Genomic DNA, 24,738 nt, shown 5'->3' with positions numbered 1-24,738 from the left:
TGTAGGAAATAATACTTTGGTTAGATATTATACTAGTGAAACAATAGAGCTCATGATTTGTGTAAAATTCCCTTCAGCAAGGCCTAAAATTCAGCTGCCAAACCAGGATGATCTGAACAAGTGTGACTCTGCTTTGTTTGAGGGGTGCCAGACTGGGTCAGCAGGGAGCAACTTGTGATTTGCAGACCCCTCTAAATTCAGGGATTGTTGGTTGTAGGGTGTACATGTGTAACTCAGAAAATTAACCACGATTCCTATAAGCATAAATTTGCTTTCAGGGCCTGTGATAGCACCACAGGGTAATTTGTGATCTGCTAATTGAATATGAAAGTTCTGGGCTACATGATTGAAGGTGATGGTCACTTTTTATACAGCCTGCTTAAATAATGAGCACTTTATAACCATTTGCATGCCTCTAGCACAATCTTTCTTATTTACATTTTGAGAGAGAAGCAAAGTCAATCTGTTGTGTGCTTAACTTTATTCTTAACCAGCATGGGAAACATAACTGTGTGTCTCCCAAAGTAAAAATTAGAAACAGACTTTTTTTTCTTTTATTTTCTTTTTTCTAATGAAAGAATAGGATTTTTTGGAAGGAAAAGGCTAGAAATTCACCTGAGACAACCTTACAGTTTTTCTCCTCACAGACTAGTCATTGAGAACCTGCAGCATAACTCAGGATGGAGACAAGCCTTTATGTGTTCTTCTGTGTTCTGGTTCTTGAGATGAACTGTGAATTCCTGTGGAGGTCAAGTGCTGTCAGGGCTCATGGAAAGAGACTCTTGTTTATAAATTCTGGGTTACAGTGTAAGGGGGGAAAAAAGGCAGATAAGCACTGTCCTCACAGCTTCTGATGTCTCTTGTTACAGAGCAGAGTGAAACTGCTTGAAAAGATAACTGAGGAACATGAGCGGTACAGGGCCAACGTCAGCCAGTTTCAATCGTGGCTGAGCGGTGTGACAGAAAGATTAAACTGCTGCATCGGAGAAGAAACCAAGTCTTCAGCAGAGGACAAGTTAAAGGCACTGAAGGTCCTTAAACAATATCATTCTAACAAGGAGCTGGGATTGTGTGTTCTTTATGCCTGCACGTGTTTTCTAAACCACACCAGGGTGTAGTTTCTGGGAAAAGAGTTAAACAAAATAAGGTGGTGATGGTAACACAAGCTAGGGAAGAAGAGTTATATCAGGGCCTAAAAGTGTGAGTACTTGTGGTTCTCTTAATTACAGTAGGAGTAATAGGCTGGTCTGTTTTGCTTTTCTAAAAGCCTGGTCTCCTATAGTTATGTGATTCTTTGAGAATCTTGACCATTCATCTTGTTTAAAGGTGTTCTATGATTCTGTGATAAACATGATTCAAATAGAGCCTCACAGGTTTTGAGAGTTTAGAGCTGGTGAAAAAAATAACAAGTGTTGAGGCTGGTATCCAGTATTTTGTGCCACTGCTTAAACTATTCAGCTTTAAATCTCTCAGAGATCCTAACTATGAGTACTTCTTACTGCTTGTAGGTCCCATTTTCTTTGTCAGGGACCTCAGGTGACAAGCATTTATGAAAGCCAAGCAAATATTTTCAGAATCATGTCTGCTAATATTACTCAGGAGGCAGTTGAATGACCAACCCTGGGATCAGGAGATCTGAAAAAAGACATACTTTGAAATAAGAAGTGAAGACCAAAGTATGTACAACCAGGAGAGGTGGTCTTTTCTTCCTACAGCTTTCAGCTTTTCCCCCGGTTTCCCATTCCTGCAGCTAATCTTTATTTAACTTCTTTCTGCAGGAAATTGCCAAAAACATTAGGAGAGGTGAAAAGAAATGGAAGCACCTTGAAAACCAATGTGCAGAGGTGATTTCAAATACTTCCCCACTCGGAGCTGAAAAAATGAAGGATGAACTTGAAGAGCTAAGAAAAGCCCTGGAGAAGTTGAAACTACTGAGTAGTGAGGAGGAGGAGAGATTGCTTAAGATCCAGCAGTCAGAAAGTGCCTATGAGTCCCAAGCCAGACAATTAAAGGCTGACATCCAGGAGTTGAGAAAAGATCTCCAGAGACTACAAGATGACCTGATACCTGCAGAGGGGGAGAAGACTGAAGATGAGTTTGTAACTCTGTGGAGAAAATGCAATGTAAGTTTTTACCCTTTGTATGCCTAAAACCAGCAAGATCAACTGCAGTCGTAGGCTGAACACATGTAGTCACGTCCAGCAGGTGCCTGTCCCATTGGGTAAAGATGATGAAGAAAGAGTATGAGTGTGTATGAAACAGACTGAGGAAAATGTGAGCAGCAACAATGGAATCAACTATTCTAACCTTTATCTCACTCTGTGCAGAGGGAGTGGGGTTGGAGGATATGCTGGAGTTCGTGTCTGGACTTCAAACGAACCATATGCAAAAAGAGCACAACACAGAGCAAACACGATTTGCTCTACTTAAAAAGAAGCAGGAGAATAATGCCTCACTGTATATACAAATACACAGACAAATACACCTATTTCTAGGGTGTTTGGTGAGACCATTTCTATATTATGTCTATGTAAGGTGGATACCTGTATTCACAGGATCACATGATGTCAGGGGTTGGAAGGGACCCAAAGAAATCATCGAGTCCAACCCCCCCTGCCAGAGCAGGACCATACAATCTAGCTCAGCTCAGAGGAACACATCCAGATTGGCCTTGAAAATCTCCAGAGGAGGAGACTCCACAACCTCTCTGGGAAGACTGTTCCAGTGGTCTGTGACCCTTACAGTAAAGAAGTACCCCCTTGTGTTGAGGTGGAACCTCCTGTGCTGCAGCTTACATCCATTGCTCCTTGTCCTATTCCTTTACTGGCAGAGATGTCTTCATTCCCAAGAAGTCCCAAGTGTGTAGCAATCCAGTGTTTACATGAAATTCAATCTGTTGCACGAATGAGTGCAAAAAGTTTGTCACACATAAAATAGATAAGAATCTTTACCACTCATTTCCTCTTGAGGCCTAGTTTTGCATTTATTATCTCTTCTCAAAGTGACTTTCATTGCTATTTGTATGTCTAGAACTCAGCAGGACTAGCTGGAAAAAGTCTATGCAAAAAGGATCCACAAAATACAGACTGGTTCAATCCAGATGCATTTGCATGGAGGGTTTTTTTGTTTATTTTGTTTCCCTACATCACCCTAGAATTAACATTCTGTATATGTGAGTCTTTGAGAAAGATCTGTTCACGCAAACAGATGCAGTTGAGACTGAACCAAAAATGCATCTCATGTTAATGCATCATTGCAATCAGAGAACTGAAACTGGGCCTGTTTGTGATTCACTCTGTCCAAAAAGTGAACCCTGCAAATCAGATGCAGAGTCTAGGCAGTGTGAGGAGAGGAGAGAGAGCTTTCAGGAACAGAACTGTTCTTGAGAATATTTTCTGCCCTACCAAAGCTCATATTCGTCACAGCTAGGAAAAAAGGCAGAAGAAAAGGAACTAAGTGAATACCCTGAGAGACAGCTCTGTATTTCATGTTCCAGACATTGCATAAGGTGTGATCTGTTCATTATTTTTATGATTAAGGCAACAAGAGCAGCTCTGGCTGCAGAGGAGTCCAAGGTTGAGAGGCTGAAGGCTCAGCTTAAGGAGCTTCTACGGTTTTCCCAGGATGTGCAGCCACATGCTGAAAGTGTTGTCTCTGCAATACAGCAGTATCAAAGGTAGTGGAAAGTCTGATCCTGCTGGGTGGGTGGTGGTGGGAATTTTCTCTCAGATACTGAAGGGACTGGCCTAAGAAAAAAAGTGATATGCTATCCAATTGTAGATGATGGACAGAAAAGCAAGGCTTTTGCTAATTACATCCGCCTCCACATGTTAGCAAACCTGTAATTTTAGCCATTTGCTGGGAGCTCTCGGCTGCTGGCCATTTTCAAGCAGTAATCTTGGATCATTAACATAGTGTATGGTTTGAAGAATATTAGATTGTTGGCAGCTGATTTGATCTTCGTAGCATTTTATAATAATAATTTATGTATTTTGCTTGCCTTTCATGACAGCAACTAGAAAATCAGGCCAGGAGCTCTAGTAGTAAGCGGTTCAGAAGAATTATGGCCCTGCCTTATTGAGTTTGTTGTGGTGACTCATCAGCCTTAGCAATTATTTGGCAGAGTTTATTCTCCTTCTCCTGGCAGCTGAAATGCATGATTCCTGTTTTCAACTTGCCTTGGGTTGGAAACTCTGAAAGTTTAACCTCTCCCTAGGCTTCAGCATTTCCGTTTCCAGGCTGCCTGGAATCAGGAAGTAAAGAAGCTGCAGCAAATTTTGCAAACTAGAAGAAAGGATCTTTTTTATTAAGGAAAAAGAAAGGTCAGTTTTTTCACTGTATCCAAGCTTATTTTCCTCTGTTCAGTGCACAGTATGCTGTCCTGCTGGACGGGCTATAGGTCATGATGGGAAAGGATTTCAGTTTAAGAACTAACAAGTAAACAGTGTCGAAAGAGAAGCAGAGGAGGCAGGGGACTTGCCTCTGCACAGAAAATGGCAGCTGCTCTCTTGCCAACTTCTCTCCAAAGCTTCTTTGCAAAGTCTGGCAGCTTCACGCTGAGACTGGCACGGGCAGCAGGGCAGAGGACATATAATGTCAGAACTTTCTATTTGCGGAGCTTTTGGCCTCTGCAAGCTTGCCTTTGTTTAGCTCCGTAATGTCCCAGTGATACAGGTAAGATTATTGTTTCTGTTTTTATAGAAAGGCAGTGTTAATCTTGATTGACATTGCTCTTGCCTGCTGCTCTTGTGAATTTGCAGGACGCTCCTTCTCTATGAACAAATAATTTGGGATGCATTCTGACATATCAAATAGGGAGGCCAGGAGAATTGAGGAAAACAGTTCATAGAATGTGGCACTGCTAGGCCTTGTTACTCAGCTTTATTTTGGATAAGCCTTTGTAAGGGAAGCTTGGATATTTAATGAATGCTGATTTTTTTGTTTTGTTTTGTTTTTTTTTGTTTCCTCCCAAGGTATGTATATGTACACATACATAGCTGTTCATGTATGTGTATACATACGTATATAAATACAAAGCTTTTATTAGAATCACCAATATATTAATATAAATATAAGTGGTTCTGCAAGAAATATGTATTTTCTTCTTTTTGTGAGTAACATGATGATCAAAGATTTCTTAATGTAATTTTTTAAAGAAGAAAGACTTGGTAGTATAAAAAAAAAAAAACAGGCAACTGCAGTTAAATTCTAGACACTCTTGGCTTGTTTCTCCCATCAGTCAGTGAGACTGCTCCAATAATATGATTTGTTAAATAGTGCTGTTGAAAGCAGCCAAGAAAGGTCACGTATATGGGAAGACTGCTGGCTGCTAGAAAGGCAAAGTAATTTCTGATACACAGTTGCACAAGAGACAAATGTGTCTTCTGGTGTCTAAATAAAGTTTTGTCCGATGCCTCTGACTGACAGAGCAGCTGTCAGTAGGCAGCACTAGGCTCAGACAGCAAAAAAGACTGAGGCTTTTGTGTTGCATACAGCTTACACATGAGTATTGTGTTAAGTCGTGCCTTGATGAATAGGATATTTGGACCTGGATTTCTTTGTAATCCTTGTCTTGGCTGTCATGTTATCCTTGCAGTGTTAGAAGCAAGACATCTAAAATGAGTACTGATACAGAAACCCAGCTGAGAAGACTATTCCAAAATCCCTTGCAAGATTTTGAACAGTGGAAGGCATCAGTCCAGATGCTCCTGGAGACTCCAGAGCCAGCACTGGCTCACATTGAGGTAGCAAGCCTGTTACTGAATTCAGAAACTGATACTTGTTTTTCTTGTCCAAGCTATGTCAGCAGCTGCTTCTGCATACAACTGCCAGACAGCAGCAGCTGGAAGGGCCTTTCCAGTATGGCAGGTTAATACTTAGCTGTAGCAGAACGTCTTACTTTCTGCCCTTCATTTGGTTAACTGGAGTTGTCAACTGAATTCAGTGCTGAATTAAAGTGCTAGATATCTTTAACAATTGTGATAATACTGTTTAGCATTAGCCCACATCTCCCTGGATGGGAAGTCTGTGGACTCTCAAGAAGTATATAGTAATACAGTCATGGGATTATAATGCATAATTTCTGCATGTGTCCATCAAGGTATGTTTGTTACTTTGTCATCCCTGTGCCCTCCAGTATAAATGTATCTGTGAATGAGGATGGAGTTTATCCTCAGGATGAGCATTCAAGCTGTCCTTTCTGTTGGTTGTTTAGGCCTCTCCTCTGCACAGACAACTCTTTCCATAGTACAGCATTCCTCTATTTCTGTTCACAAAATGGATGCAGACCTGGTGCCTCTAACATTATCAGGAAGACTTTTCCTTTAACTGGGCACTGTCCAGGTACCTTCTGTCACCCTTTGTAAGCCCAGCATGCTGTTTTTACCTGACTTTGTCATACTGCTTTGGTTGTGTGACTTGTGTGAGAATAGTATGGTTACGTGATTTTTATTTTTTTCATATCATGTCATTGGAAGAATTTTTCTCCTTTAGGCTGCTCTAGCTTTAAGCTCCCAGTTCAAAGAGAAGTTGATGACATTACAGCTAAAGAAAGATTTGCTAAACAATGTCCTTGGTGAGGAACAAGCAAAGTCTTTCCTTCAAGAAGTAGCTGAAGCTTCAAAGGAAAGAGAAATTCTACACAAAAGTTTGCTGCAAAGCAAGAACAAACTCCAGGTGAGTTGGGCTGATGAAATACTAAAATAAATTTGTGGTCTGCTCCATACTGCAGCCTGGTGTTTATTTGACAGAAGGTAATGCCTAGGGATATGTGTTGAATGCTGGATTGTTTGTCTTCTTCCTTCTTCACCTAGAATTTGATATTGCAGCATAAGGACTTTGATGCTGGTTTCGCACCTTTGCAGAAGAAACTGTCTTCCATCAAAGCCAAATTAGATCTAGAAAAGGAACCACGGCCTGACCTCCTGGGTAGAAAGACACAACTCCAGAGACTTCAGGTACATTGCAGCAATGTTTGCCCATGATATCTGCAGTAAACTGTGGTCCTGTTGTTAGTATTCTAATAGCATTAGGAATTCAGTTCCTTATCCCCTCAACTGTGTATTAGAGAATTTCATTTGGTCCTGTTTATAGCACAGAGTAGATGAAATTGAAGGAATGCAGCTGAAAAACTGGCAAACTATATGTGAGGGAAGGAACAAGCAGCAGGAAGTTGTTGGTGCCACACCTTCTTGGGACAGTTTTATTACAAAAGAAAATGTATCTTGATACTTTCCACTAGGAGTGAGACTGCACAAGATAACCTGAACCAATCTAGCTGACTCCAAAGGCAGATGATTCCCGTTACCCCATCTCCTTCTGTATTTCCATCTTCCTGTTCTTTACCTTGTTGCATTTTAACACATCCTGGATGTACTCCATGGACTAATTCAGCTGGTCAAGATAAGAAAAAAATCCCCAGAAAAAGATTATTTTCTATTTGGTTAGTGTTTTGAACTGATTCAGCCAAGGGTCTGACTTGCAGTAGAGGCTACTGAAGGCATGCAGTGTGCTTGCATAGCTGAGAGAGGCAAGAGAAGAGCAGGAAGGGAAGAGAGAGTGTGTATGATTCTCCCCTTTAGCCATAGTAAACTATGGTGATTCAGCCATACTGTGCCACCTCACTTTTGGTGACCACAGTGGTGTCATCACCATAGGTCTTTGCAGTACTTAGCTAATTAGACTATGTCTCCTGTGGAAACTTCTCAGCAACTTCTTGTTTTTGTTATTAAGTGGTAACATGTAAGAACATCCAGTCATTTGTTTCAGAAACATTTACTTCTAGACATCAAAAAAAAATTAATGGCAGGGATTGTTCCTTTATTTTTTCCCCTCGTGCTATCAAATGAAACTATGTTTAGTGTATGTTTTGTGGAGGTCCATGCCACACATGGAATCTGTTGGGTTTTTTTTTCTCTGCAGATGATCCAAGATGATTTGGCAGAGCTTGCAATTCAAATGGAGGAGGTAGAGAAGCTTGTTCAGTCAAATACCACACACAGGCATGAAATGAATCAACTTACATCTGACTCTCAGGCCCTGAAGAGATCATTGGAGGTAACATAAGCAAGAGTTTTGAATTTCTTAGGAACTGTGAGTTGCCACTGTTGAAAAACATTTTCAGAAAATCTTTGAGTATATGAGAATATGTGCTTTGAGTGACAGGTATTTTCATTTCAGGGGAAGAAGGCACTGAATGCTTAAGCCTGTCATAACTCCTCTAGGATTCTCTGATCATCCATAATGTGATTTTCCTTTGGGATAGGATACCATCCACACAGATTTTACATCTACAGATATTCTTTTTTGAACAGGCCTGAAATTTCTGGCCAAAAGACCTCATAGTTTCATTATCATGGAGGTGCTTGGATTTCTTCACAGATTCCTGTGTAGTGTTTTTATTAAAAAAAAAATAAAATTGATGCAGCTTTGTGACCTAAAAGTTAATGAGATAAAAGTGTTGCAATTGCATAATGATTTGTTTTGACTGGAAGTGTTTTGTAACTTGCAAACACAGCTATAAAACGACCTTCCAAAGTAGTCTCAGAAGAAGAGCTTATGTTATAAAATTACTTTTATGCAGGTCAGCTTAGAAATATGTATGATAAAATGTTACCCTAATACACACTGTGGAATTCCACTTTCAATCTCAATAAATCCCATTTAATGCCAAACTAGATTTTTGTCAAAAATCTACACAGTTATTTCTGATTGAGGGAGTATAGTGTGTATTTTATATTGACTGGGGAATTAAAAATCCCAGGATTTTCTTTGTTCTGTTTCAGCTGAAAAGGGAACTATTCTAGTACTTAATGCCCCACCGTGTGGTTGAATTCAGGCCTGCAGAGGCTTGTAGGTGCCACTGATGCTAAAGGATGATTTTTTTTGTCTCATTAACAGCTTTTTTAAAACTTTTTGCCAGTTGTCCCTGCACTCAATTCAGTAATGAAACTGCTTTTTGTCTGTGTTTAGTTACTGAGTTACTTTCATCATTTCTAGATGATGATTCAGCAGAGTGAAGAGCATGTTCAGAAGCACTGGGCATATAACAACAAACTCTCTGACCTCCAGCAGTGGATCACAGTAAGCTTGGAGAAGATGGTTTCCTACCAGGGTGCTGATGGAGAGCAGGACACTGAGGGCAGGGTGGCAGGCCTTGAGGTGAGAAGAGTATCCTGGTGTAAGACGTGAATTATTCACTTCACAGCATTCAGATATTAAGGGCAGGGGGTTTCTAGTGAGGGTTTGCTGTCCGGGGAGTGTAATGATGGTTTGTTTCTCCTGTTGATTGCTGCTGCCTTCCTGCTTTGGCACATGTAGTGGGATGTGGAGTTATTTAGAAGGCAGAAACTGTGAGAAATGGCTAAGGAGTTTTGAGGTAGATAAAGTATTATCAAAGGATAGGTGGTTTCAAAAAGAGCTTTTCCTGCCATGGTGATCTCTGGGCAAACCTTTGCCTATATATACTCATCAATACATCAAACATCATTACCCTGTTAGCCAACCTTGTACTGTGTTGAACTGAGCTGTTCCACAGCTGCTAGCTTTTTCCCCGTGGAGCAGTATTTTGCATGCTAGATTCACTCTAGCAGGTTACTTTAGCTGGCAGCTTTTTTCCATACCAAGATAGCTCAGGGGAAGGCCACAAAAGGGGGTGCATTGGCAGCTTGTGCCTTTTCAGTTTTGCCATCAGCTCTTTGAGCTGTGTTGGCTCTTTGCAAGGATCCACAGCATATATTTTTTTTCCCACTGTATGTGTTCTAGCTAGTGCCAACAGAACCAACTTAGTCCTGGACTGAATGTGGCTTTCAGTCTGACATAGTCTCTGCTTTACCCAGGATACCTAGAAGTAACTGTAAGGGCTGTACGTTTCAGAGATGGCTAGCTGAGTTTCCAGATAAGGAGATCCAGCTGCACCTTGTGGAAGCTCACGGCCAGCTGGTCATGGAGAATTCTTCCCCAGAGGAGACTGCTCATGTCCAGGCAGAGCTGGATCAGCTGAAGGAGTCGTGGAGAACACTGAAAGAAATGACAGCTGGGTAAGTGTTCATGTGCTTGATGCTTTATGCTTTGTGGTGATATAGTGAACAGATGTGTTATAATACTAGGAGGAAGGTGAGATTTTATTTAATCATTTGGAAGCAGGAAATCATTACTTTCAATAAAACCATCTTAGAGAATTTGGGGAACAGAGCAGTCTATGAAGCTTTACCTCATGCTTAGTAGTAGACACTGTCTCCTTAGGACTTGGCTCACCCTTGCTCTACCAGGCCGTATCAGAGGAAGCAGGACACAGACTGGGTGTCCTGAAGATTCTGCTGAACCTTCTTGTTCTCCTTGCTATCTGATCTGGAGATACCTCCAAGGAGACTTTATCTGCACTCGAAATTTTGCCTTTTGCAAACCTGCAAGAGAGCTAAAATCCTCTCTTAGGTGGCCAACATGGACTTCATTTATTTTGCCCATGCTGTGAAGTGTCAAACTGCTGCTTATATTTGCTAGTCTGTATTAAAATTTAATACTGTACTACACGTGTAAGTGTATTCATATGTAGTGTCTGAACAGGCACAAAATTATGCTGTTACCAGACTGTAAAGTATATTGTTAAGGTAGCATTTTTGGGGGGGGACCTCACTCATCTGAATAAAAGAAAACAAAATGCTTGGAAATGTTAGAACTAGAGGACTTCTGCTGTTTTGAAACACTCCTGTTTTCATAGTATCACAGTATATCAGAGGTTGGAAGGGACCTCAAGAGATCATCAGGTCCAACCCCCCTGCCAGAGCAGGATCACTTAGGGTAGTCTGCACAGGAACGCATCCAGGTGGGTTTTGAAAGTCTCCAGAGAAGGAGACTCCACAACCCTCCTGGGGAGCCTGTTCCAGTACTCTGTCACCCTCACTATAAAGAAGTTTCTTCTCATGTTGAGGTGAAATCTTCTATGTTCTAGTTCGAACCCATTGTTCCTTGTCCTATCACTGTGAACCACTGCAAAGAGCCTGGCCCCCTCCACTTGACACCCACACGTCAGATATTTATAGACATTGATCAGATCCCCTCTCAGTCTTCTCCAGACTAAATAGTCCCAGGGATCTCAGTCCCTTAATCATCCTCGTGGCTCTCTGTTGGATTCTCTCCAGCAGGTCTCTGTCTCTCTTGAACTGGGGAGCCCAAAACTGGACGCAGTATTCCAGGTGTGGTCTCTCCAGGGCAGAGTAGAGAGGTAGAAGAACTTCCTTAGACCTGCTGGACACACCTTTCGTGATACATCCCAGGATCCCAGTGGCTCTCTTGGCCACAAGAGCACATTGCTGTTCCATGGAGAACTTGCTCTCCACCAGCACTCCAAGGTGTTTCTCCGTGGAGCTGCTTTCCAGCAGGGCAGCCCCTAGCCTGTACTGGTGCCTGTTGTTATTCCTCCCCAGATGTAGGACCTTGCACTTGTCCTTATTAAACTTCATGAGGTTTGCCTGCACCCAGCTCTCCAGCCTGTCCAGGTCACATTGGATGGCTGCACAGCCTGAGGGGGTGTCAGCCAACCCCTCCAGTTTTGTATCATCAGTAACTTGCTGAGGGTACTCTCAATCCCCTCCTCCAGGTCGTTGATAAAGATACTGAACAAAACTGGACCCAGTACTGATTCCTGGGGGACACCACTTGCCACAGGCCTCCAAGTTGACTCTGTGCCACTGATGAGAACCCTCTGAACACTGTTGTGGAGCCAGTTTTCGATCCAGCTCACTGACCAACCATCTATGCCATATCTCCTGAGCTTTTCTATGAGGATGTTATGGGAGACTGTATCAAAAGCTTTACTGATGTCAATATATATGACATCCACTGCTCTTCCCTCATCTACCCATTTGGTCATAACTTCATAGAAGGCTATCAGATTAGTTAGACAGGATTTCTCCTTGGTAAATCCATGCTGGCTACCTTCTTGTCTTCCATAATTGATATAACTAAATTAAAAGGATGTTGGAAATAACTTTAATAGTAATAGAGCTATTAATAGTAATAATGGTATTATAATAATAATAGTGCCACTTCACCAGAGGTGTCCCCCCTATAGCTCTGATCCAAATGTATTGTTATTAGATGTTTCTGTGTGCCAATGTCTTTGGTTTTGTGTTTTGAAGTCTTCTCAAAAAGCAGCAGTTAAATAGACCAGTGGCTGATAAGAGGAAAGCATCATTTGTGGACAGCAGATGGGTGTCTGGACCTGCCTTCCACCTTTTAGATGAAGATCCCAACCATAAGAAGGTGAGAGGGGAACTCTGTAACTCTGTATCTGCTATCATTTCAGCTTTACAAAAACAATTTTATTGGTTTTGTCTGATATTGTGGCTTACAGAGTTGGAAGTTAAGGTCTTGCAGTCAGGCCTTCAGCAGGAATATTGGATGTAACAATAAGGGCTTTTTTTGTTCCTATCATTCTGTAACTTAGGAGAGGACAGAAGGACAAAATACAAGCAGCCACATGAAGCTCCTGCATGACTTTGAAGAGTGGTTACACGGAGAAAATACCAAACTGACCAAAATTCTTGCTGCAACTCCATCTTCCACGGAGGAAATTAAAGCATGCCAGAGCAAACTGGAGGTTAGTTTTCAAGGGATTAAGGAGGAAACAAAGATTGCAATGAGTACGAATTCTTTCACAATTAAAAAACTCTCCAAAACAACAAAAAATAACAGCAGCCACAAAACTCTCACAACCAACAACAAAAAAATACCCACCAAAAGTCAACCACCAAAAATCCCATAAAACAAACAAAAAAAACTTCCACAAAAAAGAACCTCAAACACTACCTTCTGCTTTAGAAGACTCTAGAGCAGATGAAGCTCAGGAATTTAGACAAATATTTCATACTTTCTACTAAGAAAGGGAGTGGTAGAAGGGAATTGAGCAGCCTGGCATCTAGCTGTTGCACTGGGCATTTCCAGTGTGGTATGGCAAAGGTGTTCTTTAAAAGAAGCTGATTAAAATCAGTGTCTGGAATTTGGCCTCACTTTTTCTGTTGAATATAGCCAGATGCTATGATAATGGGTGCTGTAAGTTAAATAGTAATATCCAAGGTAAGAGAAGTCCTGCAAATGTGAGAAGTCCTTTTATGTAATTTCAGGCCAAAAAAAGCAATAACAAAAAGAAACACACTCTTCCAGAGTACCCAGTAGTTTTAGTACCAATCTTCTTTTAAATGCTAGAGGTCATTGTACCCCTGTACACAGCACTGATTAGGCCACACCTTGAGTACTGTGTCCAGTTCTGGGCCCCTCAGTTTAGGAAAGATGTTGAATTGCTGGAGCATGTCCAGAGAAGGGCAACGAGGCTGGTGAGAGGCCTTGTGCACAAGCCCTATGAGGAGAGGCTGAGGGAGCTGGGACTGTTTAGCCTGGAGAAGAGAAGGCTCAGGGGTGACCTCATTGCTGTCTACAACTACCTGAAGGGAGTTGTAGCCAGGAGGGGGTTGGTCTCTTCTCCCAGGCAACCAGCACCAGAACAAGAGGACACAGTCTCAAGCTGCACCAGGGGAGGTTTAGGCTGGAGGTGAGGAGAAAGTTCTTCCCAGAAAGAGTGGTTGGCCATTGGAATGGGCTGCCCAGGGAGGTGGTGGAGTCACCATCCCTGGAGGTGTTCAAGAGGGGATTGGACGTGGCACTTGGTGCCATCGTTTAGATAGTCATGAGGTTTAGGGTGACAGGTTGGACTCGATGATCTTTGAGGTCTCTTCCAGCCTTCTTGATTCTATGATTCTATGATTTAAGAAGTGAGATCTTCTTGAATTCTTGAGTTGCTGCTGACCCTGTCTTTGCCTGCAGGAGCTGCAGTCTCATGTGCCTGATGGTCAGAGTCTCTTTGACGACCTTTTACATCTCTATTCTGTCATTGGAAACTCTGAAGAAATGGAGGACCTGCGTTACCGATGGATGCTCTACAAATCTAAACTGAGAGAGGCCATGAGTTCACCGGTAGGTGACAGCACTCCATTCACAGTTGCTCATCTCTGCCAATGCTCTTTTAGGTTGCTTCATATTGCTAGTCAAAATTCCAAAGCGTTTGTGTCTACCTAATTAAAACCTCCCTTAGTAAATGCCATTAGAGACAAGACAAACATAGCTGTTTGTTTATATATATAAGCACAAATATTCTTGTATTAAAATAAGAGTTGTGCACTACCTTTTTCCTTTGTAAGCAATGCTCAGACTATTGCTTAAAATGAAAGGTTCAAAACAGAACAGCAGGTGGGGACTGTGAGATATATGTGTGTCAATAGTTTGGATAGAGGCCTAGCTCCAGGCATATGGATTTCTAGGTTTTGGCCCTTTCTCCTCAGAAGATTCTCTGCTGATTCCTGCAGTAAGAATACTTTCCCAGGAAGCCAACCATATTCTGAGTTGCATCAAGAGAAGTGTGGCCAGCAGGTCGAGAGAGGTGATTCTTCCCCTCTATACCACTTTCATGAGATCCCACCTGGAGTACTGTGTCCAGTTCTGGAGCCCTTGTTACAAAAGTGGTGGATGTGCTGGAACATGTCCAGAGAAGGGCCACGAGGATGATCAGAGGACTGGAGCACCTCTCCTATGAGGACAGACTGAAAGAGTTGGGGTTGTTCAGTTTGGAGAAGAGAAGGCTCTGAGGAGACCTTACTGTCGCCTACCAGTATCTTAAGGGGGCCTACAAGAAAGCTGGTGAGGGACTTTTTAGGATGTCAGGTAGTGATAAGACTAGGGAGAATAGATCCAAGCTAGAGGAGGATAGATTTAGATTAGATGTTAAGGAGAAGTTCTTCACCGTAAGGGTTGTGAGACACTGGAACAGGTTGCCCAAAGAGGTGGTGGAAGCCCCATCCCCGGAGGTTTTTAAGGCCAAGCTAGATATGACTCTGGGCAGCCTGATCTAGTGGAAAGTGTCCCTGCCTATGGCAAGGGGGTTGGAACTAGATGATCCTTGAGGTCCCTTCCAACCCTGACAGGTCTGTGGTTCTGTGAATATACCGTTCATTATTTGTGTCTCCTGCTCTGAGACAGTGATCAGAATAGCCACTGACTAAAAAAGTAACTATGCACAGAAGGGCCTAGTCCTTTTTGAAATTGCCTTAGTGGGCTAAGGATTTGGAATAAAATAAAGCGAAGATCTTTTAATGAAAAAAATAAACCAAGCTATTAAAGACGGCACCAAATTACTACGTTAGACCCATATATAAAACGTTCTAGGGCATGCTGAAGATATTCCGATGTTATTAGTGTAAATATACAGAATTAAGATTTTTCTAGCTTAACTACTTACATGTTCAAGATACCTTAATTGGAGGATTAGAATTCACAGGTGTGCATCTGGTATTTTCTCTGTGCAAATGCATTGGAAAGTATCTGAATTCAAACACCTAAAGTTTGAGGCACCTCAAATCTTTCCGTTTTGGGAAACCTTGTCTTCATATCCAAAGCTTATTTAAAATACAAATCCTTTAAAGTGCATGAAAGGTAAGCATGACCTCTATTAAGAAAGAGCATATTTCTAAGAAACATTTGCTATTGATTGTAATGATTTATGCTTTGTTAACCAAAACCTTGTGTAAGCATAAATAGAGTCAATAGGTGTCAGCAAAGTCAAAGCTATTACTAGGAGTCTGCTCATCTGATTCAACTGGTTAAATACCTGAGGATATTTCAGCTTGCTGTGTGTATTAAAATGCTCATTAAATAAAAAATGCTGTAATTTGAAAGAAATATCCCTTGTGAAGTGAATACTCATTTATATATGTTCAACTCTCCACTGGGATCTTAACTTCATGATTCTCTTTATTTTTTCAATTTTATTTATTTGTTTATTTATTATTCTAAACAGAGTCCTGGAACTTTGGAAGAACCTGACAGGTTAAAAAAGGTATGACACTTTCCTATCATTAACCTAAAAAATACTTGATCAGATATTTTGCAGATAATTATTTTAATCAAACTATTCTAAAGATTCCTGAGATTAATTTGTTTATTAAGAGGCTCTATTAAATTAGAAGTTTGGGTTTTTTTTTCAGATCTACATGCTGTATTAACTTACTTTTTCAAAAAAGACTGAGAAGAGTGCAAATCTCTTTCTAAAGGGTTTAGAGTTCAGGTGGCTGGAATAATTTTGAAAATGGGACTTCTGATTCCTTAGGTATTTCTGAAACAATTGCTTTGGATCATTCAGCCCACCTTTTTTCTAATGAAAAAAAAAAGAGAAAGTCAAGAGGTTCATCTAATGTTATTAGACTAATCCTTATTCTAAGCGGCAGAATCCCTTCTGTGAGGGATTTTCTTTTGGAAGTGATGACACAAGAAACAGAAGAACTAGATGAGATGATAAGAAGAAGCTTGAAGAAAACAAAGTGCTGCCAGCTTCTTATTAAACTCAAGCAGCATTTCCGATCCCATTTTCATAAAGTCAACAAGTTTTTCTGTTGACCTGGGTGCTGCTGAACTGAGTCTTTGTCACAGTTTGCTTTGTTGCTAAACAGTTAGCTTCTGCTTTTATTGTCATCTCACCTTCTGTTTGTTTTCAGAAGAGAAAGAATAATGAGGCTTTATTTGCCTGAAACAAACTAGATTGAATGAATAACGTGTTAGAGGAACATAATCATATAATCATCTTAAGCTAAATCAAACCCTTGACTTCTCCTGTTGCAGTATCCCTTTAGAAGAGACCAATATTTAAAAGGTGCAGGACAGTGCACTTCTACGTATGGGCAGAAATCAATTCTGATGAGATTCCTCTGGTACTCAGATGTGGAATAGCATCTCCAATATTTTTCCCTGGCAAAACACTGGCCAATTTAAGGTAGTTTTTGTACATGCCCTGAATAGTTTTGACCCCAGTTCAGCCTTCCTGAAAACCCTCAGTTTCTCCTCTTCTCTCTCTGGTACAGCATTAATTGTTCGGTACTGTTGTCCATCCAGTAAGGTCATCAGAGTATTTCAGGCTGTTGTATTTGGTGTACAGGCAGACAAACATTTACTGGTGCTGCTTTTCCTTAGAAGAAGCCTAAAGGGATATTCCAGAAGAAGACTTAAGTCTTCAGTGAATTTTCAAGGATTCTGGAATAACATAATGGCAGGCAGCAAACATTTGTCAATTAGGCCTACAGCAAGAGCACACACACACACAAAGAAAACATCCTTTGAGTTTTCAATAGCTACTGAACAGAAACAAAAAGAAACAGCTTGGGGTAGGAAGGAACAAAAAACTGAAATAACTCATAAGCATGAAGAAAATGGCTCCCATTACACCAAGTGATTTACACTTTCCCTTCAGCCAGTGTTGCAGTAACTCACACCTTGTTCACTTTCCTGTGATTTTTCTGACTTTAGAGCATTCATTCTGTGTTTAAACAGTCTCACTGCAATGAGAATCCAAGTGCTATTAGCAGAGTTGTCTTTTTTTCATTCAGGCTAAGGCTTTTATCACGATGTGAGTCTGTGTTGCCTTAAGATGGCTGAGCATGACTCAAGAGAAACAAAAAATAATGTTGATCCCTCTTGGGTGCATCACTATTCAGAAGAGACGAAGAGTAGAAGAGCAAACCAACTGCAGAACTTGTGGGTTTGAATTTTATTTTAAGTTGAGATTTAATACCTAAAGTCTGGAAATCAAAGTAAGTTTTTGTGTGTTTTGGATATCTTTTCAAAACCATGATGAAAGAAACCAACTACCCTGAGAGAATGGCTGATCTCAGGAGCTAATATCTGCAGAAAGTATGTAGGGCTGGGGGCTGCATCACTGTACTTGCAATATCCAGTGAATCTACATGTAATGGGATTAGATTATGTCTAGTTTGCCAGTTCATTCATGCATTTGAGTCATACAAAATGAGCAGAGGTGGCAGGATTTAATCTGGTTTTGGACTGACCTCTGCTTTCTGCAGCATGAGGTCCTTGGTGACTGCTTGTCTCTCCTGTTTGAGCTGTGAATGTTTTGCAGCAGCAGCACATCAACCTGGAGAAGGGGAACACCTATCTGTGGCCAGTACAATTCCATTGCCTTCTGGTTTTGTTCCATTTCTAGCTTTTACGGTCAAATGTTGGGCAGAATAGAGCCTTGCTCCATGTATATTAATGTGGTTTTTTTCTGACCATTCATCCTTCGCTGAGGACATGCCCCTAGCTACTGGTCCCCTTAGGAACAGTATGGGCTAATGATTGCTATGTGAGTGACTTCTTGTTGATTAACAAAAAACAGTTGCAGGAAATTGCACTGGCTGCAGTGAATTTTTAGCAGGTGCCAGTGACAGGGCAATGTAGATGGATATTTCTGCAGGGCACCTAGCACACCCAAGGAAATAATCAAGCAAATGCTCAGTAATAACTATGGTAAAGGTTACTTTCAAAGGTTGGCTCCCAGCTACCTGAAAATATTCCATGAGCATTCTTAGCATAAATAGGAAGTCAAAGGCTCATTATTTACAGGTCTAGGTAGCACTGTTTAATTTATTTTCTCAAGTGCACAGAGTAATTACAATTCCTAGCTAAACAAATTATTCTGGTGTTATTGTTTGTACAAACAAAATAATTAGGATTCATTACATCAGTGGTCGGCTAATTGCTTCCTTTGAGATTCTGCTCAGGGTAATCTCCTGTTACACACAGACAGAAGTAACATGTAATTTAATCTTATTTAGAGACACCATTGATCTGGAGTCAATCAAATTAATGCAGTCACTCAGAAAACTCTGCAAAGCAAGAGCTGCCACAGCTCGCTTAGAAGAAAGCAGTGGTGTGCTCTGCTCTGCCCAAGCACAGATATGATAAGAATTCTTCATGGCAGAAAGTCACATTGCAGAAATGCACAGCATCATATGTACATGCCTGTGTTAGTGGTGCCTCTATATTGAAAGTGCTACTTTAACAGATCAGGCTATAGCCCTTGTCCTGTGGCATGCTTCTCCTAAAAATGTCATGCACACAGAAGCTGACCTATATAAATCCATTTGTGCTACAGCAGTATGTGGTACACTACTTAGTTCTAAGAGACTTTGCAGAAGAAATTCTGCCATACTGACTGCTGAAACCTCAGATACAAACTGATGGCTTTTCTTTGTTTTCTCTTTCTTTTAAATGAAGCCTTCATCAAAGATTCTAGCTTCTCGAATCCAGCCATGTTGAAGTACTCCAGAATCTCCCCTAAGGGAGAAAACAAAGCTTTTAATTTGCCTATATTCCTTTTTATTTATTTACATATATCCACTTATGCTCTTCAGAACTGAGAAGAAAGTTAAGATTGCAAAGTCAAGCAATCTGAAGACAGAAAATGTCAGAGCTAAAATTTCTTGTGTGACTTCAGTTAACCTTCCTTCAGCACATTCATGCTGGTAGTTCTTTGTGAGATGGAGAGTGATAAGCACAGGACTCAAAGGGAGTCCCAATCATTCTTATTCATTCCTCCCTGCCAGTTGCTTAACCTGGTCAGTGTTTGCGTTTAAGAAAACTATAGTTCTGAACCAAGTGGCTCACTGTCCTTTTACAGAGACTGCATAACCTCTGATCAACTGTATCCACCTCTTAGTTTCTGTAGTGCTGCATGGGAATGAGCCATAGCTTTGACCAAGAGCAGGTTGGATGCTTAGTTCCGTGGCAACAGTAGTATTCAACTCCCCTAAAATATTTCCCTTTTGAAAAGACCACCTGTGATTTGCAATGTGTTGCTTATCATTGAGAGGGATACTGATAAGGAGGTCAGCTCCAAACTCACATTGCAGTAAAAGTCTAATTTTCTTTGGTTTGAGACAGCAGCCTATGCTCCCCCTGAAACTGGTTTCTTCTTGGCCTCTGTGAGTGATAGCTGAATTAGTACCCACTGGGATCTCAAGTGGCAGAAACCCAGCGCCTCTCAGAGGCAAAATATCACTGATAAGGCAACTGCTTTACCAAAAAAAAGCGGTGGTGCTTGATGCTTATATTTAGACTGAAAGGGATGTATGGTAAAATGCTGTTGCAGCTTTCCTGCCAGCTCTGTTTATTTTTAGAATAATGAAATGTTGATCACCTAATGTAGAAGATCCTTTCCAAGGCCTGTCTCTTCTTAGTAAGATGTACTTCTATTTCTTTTGCTGTAGTTTAAGCCCATTATGTTGTTATATTCCCTCTGGGAAGCAGGCCTGGATTCATCACATCTAAGCATTTAACTCAGGGATTTACAAAATCATGCATGGTGCTGAGTGTGTAGATGGGGCTTGACTCTCTATCTCTTCTACAAGAAAGAACTAGGAGCCAGGTTCAAAGCTAACACAAGGAATTTGTTCTTAATGCCAGTTGGGTGACCTGTGGAACTTCTTGCTGAAGGATATTGAGGACTTTGTATAGTCTGTATAGGTTCAAGGGGAAACTGGACATGTATCTGGAAGGAAGATTCACCCACTGTTAATTAGATGGGCAAGCTACATCAGACTACCTGAGCTCAAAGCAATTGGAGGCTGAGACTAGTAAGGAGAAAATATTTATTCTTGCCTTAGTGCTTACATATCTGTGCCTTTTGCTGTAGAATATAGGATACTTGAGCTGGGTGCAGCACTGGCGTGAAGAAGCATGGCTGTTGGTGTCTCTGTATAGTGTCTGTAAGACACTAGGTTTGGTGCCATTGTGGGGAGAGCAGAAGTTTTCAGGCAGTAGTGCATTTCCCAGGATAGTCTCTCAGTGAAGTGCCCAAAGGTTAGAGGAATGAATACAGACTAAATCTTTTTTTCTCTGCTGGATCACTGATTGAGTGGTGCAAGTATGATTTTTGTCAGGCATGCTGGTGACATACAAGCAGCAGCAAAAATCCTTTAATGAGCATGGTATAAGATACTATATTCCTCTGCTCCCTCAAATAGCTAGATTAACTGCGTGTTTTCATATCTCCTGGAATGTGGTCATTGGCAAACCAGGGACTGCACTGATTTTTAGTAAAACACTTCAGCAATTTACACAGGAATATTATGTAGCAAGTTCTAAAGTACTTTTCTGCTGTATCCCATCCAAGTCATTTTTCACAGTGCATTTGGTCAGGAGTTATTAACTGCAAACAGATTTAAGTGCTGAGGACTCCCTAGATCTCAACCAATGCTTGTCGTTCAAACATCTCAATGTGAATCAAGTACAAATGTGAATGTTCACAGCCAGTGCAGTTCATTTAGTAACAAGCATGCATTTAGCATTACACAAAACACAGCCTTCTACCTCTTGACAGCCCTTGCTTGTCCTGCTGTTTTGAGGGAGAATGTTTATCCTTGATGGTGAACTTTAAAAGTATATTTTCTTTTTAAATATCAACCTATTCCTTTTCCATGTGTGTTTCAAAAATGTCTCTGACACTTTGGCTTGATACCCAGGTATTCAAGCTGTTATTCTAAGATGGTGGAAATTAAAGTTTTGTTGACTTCACTGGAGCTTTGCCAGCTTTCCTCAGAGGAAGATTTTATTTCAGAATATGTTGTGGAGCCTAAATCTGACACACACACTGCAGATACTATGGGTGCTGGGTAGTAGTTGCACTGATGCAAGTAGCTGGAGTCATTAGGGAAGGGGAATTCCACTGTGTAACAAGGGTTGTGTTTCCCACCTTTGATCTCCTAGAAAAATTAAATGTTCAAACTGTCTTTTGCAAAGGTGGAATTGTCCCAGACTGTGCTTTTCTAACCCCAAATTATGTGCTAAATGGCTGGGAGTATGATCCTGACTCCAAGTAGACTCATACAGTCTTGATCACTCTGAACCCAGCAGACCAGAGGTTTGAACCTTGGCCTCTTTAATTCCCTTTTGGTACCATAATCTCAGATCACCACAGCATTAAAGCTTCTCCTTCTCACAGCACAGACCTAAAAAAAAAAAAAAGCCTTGACTTAGTGAAATTGAAATGCTTCTTTTTTTCACACTTGAAGAGGGAATTAGTGCTCAAAACCTTTCCTGCTTTTCCCAACTGTATCATCTCTCCTATTAAAAGTTACCCTGTCTCCTCCAAAATTTTCTATCCCCTACTTACAACACATGTAGCAATACTACCCAAGATACTTAAAACCCAGATCTTATCACAAATCTTTCCTGCAAGCACAAACCAACAGAGATAATGCAGGTTTCATGTACACAACACGAGAACCTGAGCATATAAGTAATGAATCCATTTGTAAGAGTATCTGCTGAGCTCCATGAATAAGTAGTTCCCAATCTTGACTTTATTTAGTTGTCTCTGTACATAATCTTCTTGCAGGCACTGAAGTTAATGGTAAATCTCCCATGGATTTCAGTGTGTACAGGTTAGGGCCCTCATATATTAAGGGCTTATCATTGCAAATTTGCTAAAAGCACCAAACCTTGTGTGCCTCATCTTCAGTCCTGCAGAGACATCATAATACCATGCTTGCGATAGCAGAGTCATTTCCATGGCAACAAATGGAGTCAGAAATACAAGATTTTGACCTTACCATATGATAAAACAAAGAAGCTGGGCAGCAGAGACAGAAGTTCATCAAACACAAATGCCTACAGACCCAGCAAGCAGATGGGAGAGAAGCAGTAGATAAAATATTTCACCTTCTCTGAAGTTCTGCCCGCAGGTAAATGTCCCTGTACTGACTTTTCTAATGCTGGAATCTACTACGCTTAGCCTGAATATGTTACCCTGGAGAAAGCTCCCAGGAGAGCAAGCATTAGGTTAATAAAGCCATTTCACATTCATTCATTCTTTCTTTCTTGAGGATAAGCTTTGAAAGGCAATACTATTTTACAGCTCCTTCCAGTAGTTAAAAAAACAAACAAACAAACAAAAAGCCCATGGCACTTAATAATATTTCAGTCTCATCCAACTTCCTAGAGTTGCTTTAATAGTTTTTGTTTTAGAGATCAGGGCAGTCAGTGACCCACTCTGAATCAAATGCTGGATCAGTAAAGGAAGTAGGAAAAATATGAGTGACTAACTGGCCATGTGGTTATCTTACGAAGCCAAGGGCAAACCACAGTGAGGATAAGACACCTACTCCCAGGCTGTGGCAGGAACATAGATGAGACACACCTGGAAAAGCCAGCTATTTCCCACTGGTTTATAGGTGGAAGGAGATAAATGGAAAGACAGATATTGAGCCTTCTGGTGTGTCAGCCATGCCTCTCAGTTTTGTGTCATCAGCAAACTTGCTGAAAGTGCACTCTATCCCTTAATCTGGGTCATTGAGGAATGTATTGCATAGGACTGGCCCCAGTATTGACCCTTGGGGGCCATCACTTGTTACAGACCTCCAACTAGACTTTGTGCCACTGACCACAATGCTCTGAGCTCTATCTTTAAGCCATTTTTCAATCCGCCTCACTGTCTATTCAGTGGATAGCTTGTTTGTGTGGATGCAGTAGGCAACCTTGGCATGAGTATTTGTAACCACCACTTTGTAACTTGAAAATGGACTTGGAGGCAGTTGTTTTCTTCTGCTAGAAAGTCAACATTGTTATTCTTCTAGAAGACAACAGTTTGCAGCAGTGAATTCTTGAAGAGTGAAATACTCCTCTAAAAGACATTAAAGCACCACCTTTAGTCAGCTGCAGCATTCAAAGCACCCAGGTTGGATCCCAGGGCAAGGATAACATGGGTGGTTGTTCTGCTCTGCCTGGCAGCATGATGTGTTTGAAATGCACCTCCCAGGTCTGGTTTTTATGAGCTGCATTTTGGTTTTGTGTTTTTCAGAAGCACCGTGGAAGCGTGTGCTCATTCCTGCGTCGAGTGTGCTGGGTAGCACTACCATTGCAACTACTCCTTTTGCTCTTGCTGTTTCTGGCTTTCATCCTACCCCTGGCAGAAGACACCCACAGCTGCACACTGGCCAACAACTTTGCTCGGTCCTTCAACCTGATGCTGAGATATGAGCGCCCCCCTCCAACCTAACTTCCTGGTGTGGCATGAAGTTACAGAAATACTTTGGTTTTAACAACTGCAAGTATTGTAGATTTTAGGACTTCTAACAAGGCCAGCAACTGGGTAGGTCACATAAATGCAACATAAGGTTAGTCCACTTTAACCAGTTATTTGAGCAAAATAAATATTTTAACAATATTTTGTTATTTATAATGTGTATATAGAGATTGTGTATGTATGTATATATATAAAAATGCATATCTGTGGTCAAACTAGTATCCACCATCCACTCATCCACTGTTTAAGGATAATCCTCCAATGTTTCTATCTCTGTCAGCTCTCAGCAAGGGACACTGAATAATGATGTTGTTGTGGTGTTATTGTCATGATTTTAAAAATCAGATTCTTGCTGTTTACAACCAAAGTTAGGGCAAGTATAAGAAGATACAAACATGCATCAGGGTACAACCTGGAAAGCAGGTAAAGTAAAATAATTTTTTGTTACAGTGGTTGACATTCAGTCTGAGGAAAATTGAGACTCTTCTTCTTGAGCTATTCTTTTTTTTTTTATCTGGATGCAATTCCTGCAGAAGGTAATGGAAATGTTTCCCTTGACCTCAGTAGGAGTGGGAGTGGGCATCCTCTTGTTCTTATTTTTCACCAGGTCTGTTTTCCAGTTGCTGTGTTCTCCAGCCCATTTGAATCAGGACAGGTAGAATACAATAGGAAAAAAGCTGGGAAAAGAGATTGTTTGGGTTTTTTAACATCTCTGTAGCAGGAGAACTTGTAAAATCAAGTCATAATTTTGTGAACAAATTTGTGAGCACTGAACAAAATGTCATATCCATGGTTTTGTATTTAAAAAGCTGTGGAGGTCTTTTGTTTGTGGGTTTTTA

At 41.0% G+C, this 24,738-nt stretch overlaps 1 protein-coding gene across 1 annotated transcript in view; it reads left to right on the top strand.

Annotated features, from left to right (window-relative positions):
- Positions 1 to 23,905, top strand: part of SYNE3 (spectrin repeat containing nuclear envelope family member 3) — a 32,753-nt gene extending 8,848 nt beyond the window's left edge. The window contains exons 4-17 of the mRNA XM_054400314.1: positions 870 to 1,031; positions 1,779 to 2,123; positions 3,540 to 3,676; positions 5,597 to 5,744; positions 6,493 to 6,675; positions 6,813 to 6,956; positions 7,921 to 8,055; positions 8,998 to 9,159; positions 9,874 to 10,037; positions 12,138 to 12,261; positions 12,446 to 12,598; positions 13,819 to 13,968; positions 15,845 to 15,883; positions 23,675 to 23,905. Coding sequence (XP_054256289.1) covers positions 870 to 1,031; positions 1,779 to 2,123; positions 3,540 to 3,676; positions 5,597 to 5,744; positions 6,493 to 6,675; positions 6,813 to 6,956; positions 7,921 to 8,055; positions 8,998 to 9,159; positions 9,874 to 10,037; positions 12,138 to 12,261; positions 12,446 to 12,598; positions 13,819 to 13,968; positions 15,845 to 15,883; positions 23,675 to 23,872 — 2,244 coding nt within the window. The 3' untranslated portion in view covers positions 23,873 to 23,905. The remainder of the gene's footprint in view (positions 1 to 869; positions 1,032 to 1,778; positions 2,124 to 3,539; positions 3,677 to 5,596; positions 5,745 to 6,492; positions 6,676 to 6,812; positions 6,957 to 7,920; positions 8,056 to 8,997; positions 9,160 to 9,873; positions 10,038 to 12,137; positions 12,262 to 12,445; positions 12,599 to 13,818; positions 13,969 to 15,844; positions 15,884 to 23,674) is intronic.
- Positions 23,906 to 24,738: the final 833 nt, after the last annotated feature.

Source organism: Indicator indicator, chromosome 4 (assembly GCF_027791375.1).
Source record: "Indicator indicator isolate 239-I01 chromosome 4, UM_Iind_1.1, whole genome shotgun sequence".
Taxonomy (NCBI): Eukaryota; Metazoa; Chordata; class Aves; order Piciformes; family Indicatoridae; genus Indicator; species Indicator indicator.
The sequence above is the reverse complement of the archived record's forward strand: the minus strand, read 5'-3'. Positions and strand labels throughout refer to the sequence as shown.